The following is a 10305-nucleotide window of genomic DNA, read 5'->3' on the forward strand; positions in this document are numbered from 1 at the left end:
ACGTTATAGGTAAACACGCACAATATAGACGAGTTACAGGAACCAGCAATCGAGCTGTAAAAGTATCCCCATTGTGACCCCGCTTTTCCTCAGACTTGTTAGTTCTCTAGAAACTCATTTTCAGTGAGAGAAATTCCCAGAGTCAGTGGAATCAAGGATTATATTTCTCATGGCCATGCTTCCCTAGCACATCAGACACACAGCAGAGAGGGAATTTGCAAATTTTAATATTGCAGAATTTATTTTTATCTGAATACCTCAGCCTATTAGTGAGTAAGTCAAATGGTGGCATTAATGAGTAAGTACAATTTCCTTTGATAAGCTCAGACTCTTTCATCCAAAGGCAACAAACAAAGCTAATACTTAATATCTGGTTTTGAAATGGATTGTCGCCCTCCTGGTTGTGTTTATGCTCTTTTCCATTTTATACACGTACCTGTTGACTTACTGTTGTAAACAAGGCTTTCCCACTTTGTCTATCATCCCACTGTGTACCTACATAGCGATTACTAAATAATTTAGCCATTAAACTATTCCAACTATGCAAGTATTGCACACTGGTAACATGCTATGCAGTAAAATCTAATAGACTACCACAAATAATTCCGATGATTCTAATGGCACCTTGGTATATTTTTCCCATAACAGAAAGGAAGGACATAACCTCTGAATTCCACTGTCCCCTTTAATAACAGTCTCTCTTCTAAACTTGTCTGATTCAGAGCTCTAATGAGTTTCAGCCCTGACTTCCATATGAGATCTCTAACAAAGTCAGATGGCTGCATTTTGCCGCTGTTCTGTATATATTCAGTGACTTATCTTGCGCACACACACAGACACACACCTTTTTTGACGGTTTAGTGAGGCAAAAAATTCTAGGTTGGAACCACTGCTCCTGTGTTGTTCCTTGGCTTCCAAGTGGTTTTGGGAAAGTCCTGATGTAGTGCTTATGCCAACCCAGTTTATTCATCCTGCTTTGGCTTAATTCAGTTAGGTTTGGTCTTCTATTTTCTTCACTTTAGTTTTACAATAATGAATCTGATTTGCATCAGAGTGGCTTGTCTTCCCAGTGCTCATGGTCCTCAACTGGCTTCTCTTGAGATTTGTCTCTTTTTAAGCTCATCACTTCTTTTATTGCTTGATAATTTCCTCCCAGCTGCTAGTCTGTTCTTCTCTCTCTACTTCATTAATCCTCACTGTGTTTACCTCTCTGCTCTCAAGCCTAATGTTTCTTGGAACTCCTTTCCCCCCACTGAATCTTTTCTCATGGTGTCTCATTTTCAGCTTACAGATATAATTCTCTTTGTCTAATAATGTTACCAACCAGTTTCTGACATTTCTTCTTCCTGTGTTACACTGATTCCACTTCCACCAAGTTTCTTGTTTCTATTTGTTTCCAGTTTTTTAATAGTCTCACTCACACGGTTAACCTCTCTCAGTCTTAGGGTTTGAGTGTAGAAGCAGAGAAGATGAAAAGAATCATTCACAGAGGGGAAGGAGACAAAGAGCTTCAGAAAGGGCACAGTAGAACAAAGATGAGTAGGGGAAGGGAATAAGCAGAGGGAGAATTTACTGGGTAAAGGAGTGAGAAGAGGGGGGATGACAGATGACACTAAGGATGCTTAAAATTACTTCAAGACATTCAAAATCAAGTCAATAATCAGGTGGACAGAAGATTCATGAGCACAGCTCATTCCTGGCTTTCTTGCGGGGCTCTCGGCCATGTATTTGGCTTCTGATATAAGTTAATATCTTCTTCCGACGGTACCCTCCCACCCCCACCCCACCCCCCACCCCCACACTCTTTGGGCTGCTATGTTAGATATCTATGGCTACTATAACCTCAAGCTGCTGGCTTAAAAGCATAGACACTTATTCAGCTATGGCAATGAAAGCCAGAAGTCCAAAACTAAGGTGTCAGCAGGACTAGCTTCCCTGGAGGCTCCAAGGGAGAACCTGTCCCCACCTCTTCTCGTATCTGAACGTGGCACGCATCCCTTGGCTTGAGGAATACTACAGTCTCCACATCCTCAAGAAGGCCTTCTTCCTGTGTACCTTTTTCTACCATTCTTTTATGAAAACTCTTACCTTGACCTCTAATGCCTACCTCAACTCCAAGGTAATTAAGATCGTAATTGTATTTATCAACACATAAACATTCAATTTAGCTCCAACACATTCATGGGTACTAAAAATCATCACTTAGATCTTTGGGTATGAATATAGCTGGTAATACTGCCATAAGATAAATTTCTAATATTCTACCTGGTGAGGATGGACTTGGGAAAAATAAGAATCTATTTATGGGCCAGTGTTTGATATCCCATAATGTGTGATACGACCTGCGGCCAGTAGCTCTGTTTTATATTGGAACTAAGTATACTTTATAAGGTGAACAATCCTAGTGTTTATAACAAACTTGTGTCTTTAAAAGATAATGAATCAGTGGCACAGCGACCAAAATGCCTCAGACTTGTCCCACTGCATCGAAACTCAAGTGCCATTACGGTCTCTTACCGCACACTTTAGGTTGTCTTCAATTTTTATTCATTCTAATGAATGCTGAAATGCAAAACTTTCCATATTTTTCTGTACATACTTAGCTAGTTTTTATTAGAATAAATGACTGAAGGTAAAATGAATCAAAGTTTGGTAAATTCTGAAACATTTCAGACTTGTAAAAGTTCCATATTGAATGATTAGGCCATTTACAAGCTCAAGTAGTTACTATGACTGTTAATGTGCACTAAATTAATGGGTCAAAGTAATAAGTTTTTGGCTTACTTGTGCATTTTTGATGACCATTAAGGGCAAAAAAAAATGTTTATAGGGACACTGACCCATAAAAGCATTTCCCATTCTACAGAAACTCAGTATTTGTTCCCTACCTTGTGATTCAGTTCTATAGTTTTTAAAGTATGAGACCTTAAAGTTTTCCATACATTAAAATGTTTCTGTGTGGTTTCTGTCTCCTGAGGTACAGTAATGTAGATAGATAGATAGATAGATAGATAGATAGATAGATAGATAGATAGATAGAAAAATAGAAAAATAGATAGATAGACAGATACAGACATTCTTTCAAGCCCTACCCATGTGTAAGTAGCTTCAAGCTAATTTAGAAAATTAAACCAGATACAGATTCTCCAGGGCAGACTTCACACAGCACTGGCTTTTGTTTTCTCCCTCAAAAAAAATTCCTGGCAGGACTTCAACACAAGCAGAAAGGGTGAGGAAATGCATGCCCCTCAGCAAGCGATATGCACTATTGCCATTCAAATGGGTTGAAGTGATTCCACCAGCCTGGATGAAGTTAAAACCACTAGATTCATGTATTTTAATTCTCCACAAGGCTGCACTTCTGAATATCTCACTTACATTCACCAAGATCAACCTTTAGCTTGGCATTGTGAGGCGGGAAAAGTGGGTACCAGAGGCCCTTTGTATAAAAAAGAAACCAAGATTCAAAATCAAGAATGGGAATGAGCAGGTGAAGAACTACCTGGAGGGAAAGGGAACTCAAGCTAGATAGAAGGATTCCTGCAGAAAGCCAACCAAGATGCTCAGACATCAACAGGGCCTGGAGCAGGTACCAGGCTGAGGAGTTTAGGTGCTAAAGATGGGAATCCTGGCTTAGAGAACACCATGGTTTTTTTTGTGCAGGTGGATTCTTAGAACTAATGCCAAGAGGTGGACCTGTTAAGAGGGCTCAGAGAAGCCTATCTCAAGTTGTCAAGGGCTGATTAAATCATTGCCCCGACCCTCATTCAGGCTCAGTCTTTTGATAGAGTGATCCTGAATAGAGGGACAGTGATTTTTCTTCCTATTATCTGTGTATACTAAATGGCAACACAGGAACAGCCAAACAAAAGAAATGTATAGAAAGTGAGGTGGCTGCAGAGACCTATGGCTTCTCTGGACACCTACCCAAAAGATGGCTGAATGTGTTTAAGTCATGAGCCCCAGGACATTTTATTTGTGGAGCATTCATGATATAAGTATGAAGGTACAGACTGATGACATCATTTCCCAAAGTTATTAACTTAATCCCCAGCTTCCTCTCCCTTCCCAATGTCCAAAAGTGGAAATGGGAGCTCACACCTCTCATCACATGGATGAACTATTAGGAGGTCCAGCAAATTCAAATTTGAAGTGGACTGACTCACTGAAATTAACAAAAGTTATCCCATCACTCAGGAAATCCTAAGGGTTTTGATGGTTCATGATAAACATCAGGGGACAAAGAGCACTTATTAGTAGTAGTAGTAGTATAGTAGTAGTCGTAGTAGTAGTAGTAGTAGTAGTAAACTACATCATGGCAGATATGGAAATGATGAGCCAAAGGGGAAGTGACACAGAAGAAAATTCCAGTTGTATTTAAGTGATGACATTCAGGACGGGCTACCCTAATACACTGCACCTTGGAATGTGAAGACATAACAAATGCAGAAAGGTGTCTCTGCCTCCCCACAGGTCTACCACTTTAAGCAGGTATTTACTCCTGGGAAGGACCTTCTGGTTATTTTTTTCCCCACAAGTTTCAGTGTAATACTCTCCTTCAGAAGGTATCCTGTGTATCCCTATAGAGAAGGAGCCAAAGACACAGGATGCCAGAAGGATCTGAGCAGGCAGCTCTTGACAAGTTCCTCTTCTGCTTCTATTCAACAGCATGATATCACAGCCCTTATCCACCATTTGCACCTGCCCAGTCTATATGTCTGTCCAGGAGTTATCAGACCTGGCATTAAACATAGAAAGGCATTCCTACTCTCTCACATCCTCTTTCCCTTACAGAGTCTCCTAGTGTCATGGAAATTTATCACAGAAATCTGTGTATCTGTATTTTTCTTCTTCATAAAATATATTTAGATCCTCAAGTTGTTCAAAAGGTAAAGAAAATTTGTATTCTCTATGGAACTGAAAAACCTCACGGGTACCTGCTCACTTGTAACCCTATATAGGCTCCTTGGAAGTGACAAATCTATACAATTAAGTAAAATGATAATTTATTAGACAGTTATTACAGAAATTAACTAAAACCAACTATTTCCATTTCTACCCTAATCCTGCCAGGCCAATATGGCTATCAAAAAAAATTTTCAGACTCACAGACTTGTGAATGAGAGGTTGTGGTGGTTTGAATGACAACATGCACCCTGCGCCCATGCTCATGTTTGAACACTTGGGCCCCAGTTGGTGGAAATGTTTTGGGAGGATTAGGAGTTATGGTCTTGTTGAAGGAGGTCTGTCACTGGGGGCAGGCTTCAATGTTTCAAAAGACTTATTTTCAGTTTGCTCTCTCTACCTCCTGCTTGAGGGTTAAGATGTGAGCACCCAGCTGTTCCTGCCTCCATACCTTAGCTCATTCATCATGGATTCTAACTCTCTGGACCCATATGCCCAATTATGGTCTTGGTGTTTAATCCTGGCAATAGGAAAGTAGCTAATACAGAGGTAAATGTGATCCGAGTCAAAGAAGCAGGGCGTATATCCAGATCTGCTTAACTCTATACTACCATATAGTCTAACAACAAACAAACAAACAAACAAACAAACATAATGTCAACAATAAAAAAGTTCACTCACAACAAATAAAATGCTAACCAGCTTGAATAGAGAATAGAAAAAAGAAACATCAGAAATAAAGTTGAATACATTTCACTTTAAAATCAGAAACCAAGATAGGCTTTGAAAATAGTTGGTGGTTGAGTATGGCTTTCTTTGAAACAAGAGCTAATGGGCTGTGCCCAAGCGGGTTCTCTCAGCATTGAAATGGGGTGGGTCTATGCAATAAACTGGTCGAGTAACACCTTTGTCTGCTAGTTCCTTGTAAAATTTGTCTGTGTCTCTTCGTTATCTCTCTTACACATACACATCCTCAAAATGAGCACAATAGAAAACCAGGAAAGATTATGTGGGCAAATTTTTTGTTTTATAGAGGGCTTTAAAACAAAATTTAAAACCAATGTGATTAAAAAAAAAAACAAAAACAGAGCAATGATACACTTCTGCAGCACAGTCGGTTAGCATGCAGTACTTAGATCCCTAACAGGTAAGCACCTGGAAAAATAGGCACCTCTACTGCAAAGAAATGTCAATCAAGCAAACAGTGAGGTGTCATTCTATGCGTCCACATCCAGCACAGAAATAACCAATGACTTCCTTGCTGCTTCATTGAAAACAATCTTTTTACAGTATTATAAAGAAAACTTAGGTCTAAGACTAAGTAATAAGTAAATTATAGAGAGAAAACACATGTCTTGCCAATTCCTTTCTCTTTTTCTCATTCTCAAGCAAAAGGCTGAAGAATCTAATTAGCTAATTCATCTACCCATAAACTGTAATTCAAAACTTGCATGTACCCATCATAAAAACTACCTGTCCGGCTCAGGGAATAGTGAGACTTTTTGGCACTTCTGAGCCTGCAAGCAGCACTAGCCAGCACAAATTAAAGACATGAAACAAGTTTTGAGCTATGACAAGGAAAACTGTTATCTTTATAGTTTAAACAAGAGAAAAATTGAAGGAAGTTTCAAAATTTACTCGGATACATAACCCCTCCCAAAAACAACTGAAAAAATGTTTTGTTTTGTTTTTTAAAGAAATCATTTCAAAAATTTAATTTAGGATATATCAAACTGGCTCTGTGGGTAAAGGTGTTTGTTGACTGACCAGAGTTCATCACTGGAACCCATGGAAAGATGAAAGAAGAGAACCAACCCCAAAAAATTGTCCTCTGGCTTCCATATGCACACTGTGAGGTGTGTGTGTGTGTGTGAGTGTGTGTGTGAGTGTGTGTGTGTATGCACACATACAGACATCATGTATACACTGAGAGAATATATTTTTATTCTGATTTAATTCATATTATACTGACACCAAGTGAGCACGATTACATGTATATTAGTAATGCATTGCCATCTTAGCAAAGGCACCTTCTGTTACATTCATTCACTTCTGTTTGGGTCCTATGTTTTGTATCCTGGCTGATTTTATGTCAGCTGGACGCAAGCTGAAGTCATCTGAGATTGGGGAACCTCAACTGAGAAAGGGCCTCCAAAAGATATGGCTATAAGTAGGCAAGTCTGTAGGGTATTTTCTTAATTAGTGATTGGTGGGGGAAAGCCTCACTCACTGTGGGATGGGACACCCCTGGACTGATTCTAGGTTTTATTTAAAAAAAAAAAAAAGCAGGCTGAGCAAGCCACAGTGAGCAAACCAGTAAGCAGCACCACTCCACTGCCTCTGCATTTATTTCTTCCTCCAGGTTCCTGTTTTGTTTGAGTTTCCTGCTTGTACTGCTTATGGTGGTGGTGGTGGTAGTGATGGTGATGATGATGAAGATGATGCAGAACCATTATATAGAACTGAGAGTGAGATAAACCCTTTCCTGTCCAAGCTCCTTTTTGGTCATGGTGTTTCATCACAGCATCAGTAACCTTAACTAAGACATATAGATACATGCACACCACAGTGCATAGGTGGTAGCCACAGGACAACTTGTGGTTGTAGGTTCTCTCCTCCCATCATGTGGGTTTTGGTTATTAAACTTGGGTCATGAGGGCTAGTAGCAAGCAACTTAACCTGCTGAACCATCTCACTGGACCGCAAACAGTACTTTAAAAAAAGGATTACTGATGTGTATATGCGTGTCTCTGTGCATGTATGTGCACATGAGTGTAAGTGCCCACTGGGGCTGGTGTTACAGTCAGATGCAAACCTTCTGATGTGGGGGCTAGGAACTGAACTCAGTTCCTCTGTAAGAGCAGAGCACTCTCTTAAAAGCTAAGCATCCTCTCCAGCCCCCTACTCAGTCATATTTTAAAAACTGTTATGCACACGTGCTATGTGCATGTGTGTAATGGAGCCCATGGAGGACACAGGCATGGGATCCCCAGAGCGGTAGTTACAGGCGGTGTGAGCCACCTGTATGGGTGCTGAATATCAAGCTCGGTTCCTTTGGAAAAGCAGGCATGTTCTTATCCCCAGATTCATCTCTCCAGTCCCTTAAAGAGACTTTAATGGAAGCAGCCATTCAGGAAAACAATATAACATTATTTTTTTTCTTAATTCATAGTTTTATGAGCCTAAAAGGGAAAAACTTAAAAAGTATGCTGCTTTGCTATGTGTGTGGTGCATGTCTATGCTCCCAGAGCTGAGAAATTGTGTGTGTGTGTGTGTGTGTGTGTGTGTGTGTGTGTGTGTGTGTGTGTGGTGTAAACAGAAGTTCCAGGAGCCCTCAATCACATGAGAATCCTCTCTCAACAAGATCAAAGCAAAGTGTGTTGCTTTACTTCTTAGTGCTGTCTTCCTATCATAGACTCTGAAAATTACAAAATATCAAGAAATATGTCTCTCTTTATTTTGAGAGTCCTAAAGATATATTTTGCATGTTCCCAAAACTTAGCATAATGCCTTGGAAATGTACTTTGTGTCCATACAGGGAATGAATTAACTTGAAATGTCATATATCTGAGAGTCCATCTGTGTTTGAGATTTATACATGAAGCCTCTTTATTTATTCTCTGTACTGAGAAATGGAGTTTGAAGAATTATAAGGCAGCAATATAAAAAAAAACAAACCCTACATTTGTTTATTTTTAATAACTATTTTATATTAAAATTAATGTTTTTCCTTTAAGTAAATTTAAGAATCCCTGTTTTAGGCAAGGCCTAGCCTAACTTACTAGCCTTTGCACAAGATTTGATACCAATTTCCTGTGTGAATTACTAGTGTTCAGTTAGAGTGTAGAAAATGCAACTATATAGTGATTTTTATATCAATTTTTATTTTGCTAATATTAATTTATACCAGCATAAACCAATACAAAGTTTAAATTTATACCATTACGAGTACCTCCCAGTATAAGGAAACATTACTAGTGTATCTAAAATGAAATATGAGTTAACATTCACTCCTTTGTAGGAAATACACATGCCCATATCCCACATAGACAAGATAAAGCTATATATGCTAGGTTTTGGTTTACCACTTTTCTTAAAAGCTGCTAGGAAGATGTTACAAATGATTCACTGATATGTTTTCGATACTTTTTGCTATTTATCAGTGAATCCTGAGTTTAACATATAACTACACCCAATACCCAAAAGATATCCACAGCTTTCAAGTTCTTCTGAGAAAACAATCCCCACCACAGTGTAATGATACCTTTTGTTCCACTTTCAAAAACTGAGCCAGCTCCTCCACAGTCAGGTGGTCTTTCTTGTCACTGTAGCTCAAGAGCAGCAAATAGAGGTCTCGTCTCAATGACATCATTTTGTAAAAAACGCAGAACTCTTCAAATGTCAAGGTTCCCTGATTCTCATCTGTATCTGCTTCCTGAACAATACATGGGGGAGAAAGGTGAGTTGAGAATGAGAAAGTAACATTCCCAGTAGAAGGGCCAACACTTAAATCACAAAAATACATTTTTAAGCACACATGGAACGGTATAAAAGTTATAGGCAATGAAGAAATTTTCAACAAATTAGAGTCAACTTTATACAAACCAATTTCTCTGGCTAGGGTATATGTATAGTATATAAATTAACAGAAAAAAATCTTTGAGGCAGACACTGAAGTAACATTTCTAAGCAGAAAAGTACGTCCAAGTGAACAACTCTAATACAAGTTCCTATGACACTGTGGCTAGAAAGGTGGCTCAGCAGTTACCAGCACAGTGTGGCAGCTCACAACCATTTGTAAGCCCAGATCCAGGACATGCAATGCCCTCTCTGGCTTCCTTCAGGACTGCATAGACATGGTGCCCTTGCAAACATGTCCGTAAAACACAAATTAAAAAAAAAAAAGTTGCTTACATCTGTATGACAGCCCTGTTTTCAATGCCAGAATTAGAATAAAATTACAAATAAGCAAGCAGTAAATTGTCAAGAATACAGGTAAACATTTAAAGTGAAATGCGAAGCCAAATGTGTTAGAAGATAGATCTTGTTAGGAAACAAAGTCTGGCATGCAAGGGGCAGGAGGATGGCTACCTGGAGGCCTGCTTGGACCACATAAAGAAAGCCTGTCTCAGAGATACAGTACAATACAATACAATACAATACAATACAATACAATACAATACAATACAATACAATAAAACAACAACAGCAACAACAGAACTAGCAATTCATCTAAAAAGCTAAAAAAGAATTATGCCAAAAAAACCCAAGGAAACTAGAAATAAAATCAGAAAGCCTATCTTAAAAGAAAGTGAATTCAGGTGACAGCAGATGCTGGAGAGGATGTAGAGAAAGAGGAACACTCCTTCATTGCTGGTGGGATTGCAAGCTTGTACAACC

The 10305-nt window shown here is 39.0% G+C and overlaps 1 protein-coding gene across 6 annotated transcripts in view; it reads right to left on the reverse strand.

Annotated features, from left to right (window-relative positions):
* The window catches only part of Plch1 (phospholipase C eta 1), a 202778-nt gene that overhangs the window by 61309 nt on the left and 131164 nt on the right, over positions 1–10305 (reverse strand). For all 6 annotated transcript variants that reach the window (XM_021158107.2, XM_029475580.1, XM_029475578.1 and 3 more), the window contains one exon: positions 9170–9340. In XM_021158107.2, coding sequence (XP_021013766.1) covers positions 9170–9340 — 171 coding nt within the window. The remainder of the gene's footprint in view (positions 1–9169; positions 9341–10305) is intronic.

This window comes from Mus caroli, chromosome 3 (assembly GCF_900094665.2).
Source record: "Mus caroli chromosome 3, CAROLI_EIJ_v1.1, whole genome shotgun sequence".
NCBI classification, from domain to species: Eukaryota; Metazoa; Chordata; class Mammalia; order Rodentia; family Muridae; genus Mus; species Mus caroli.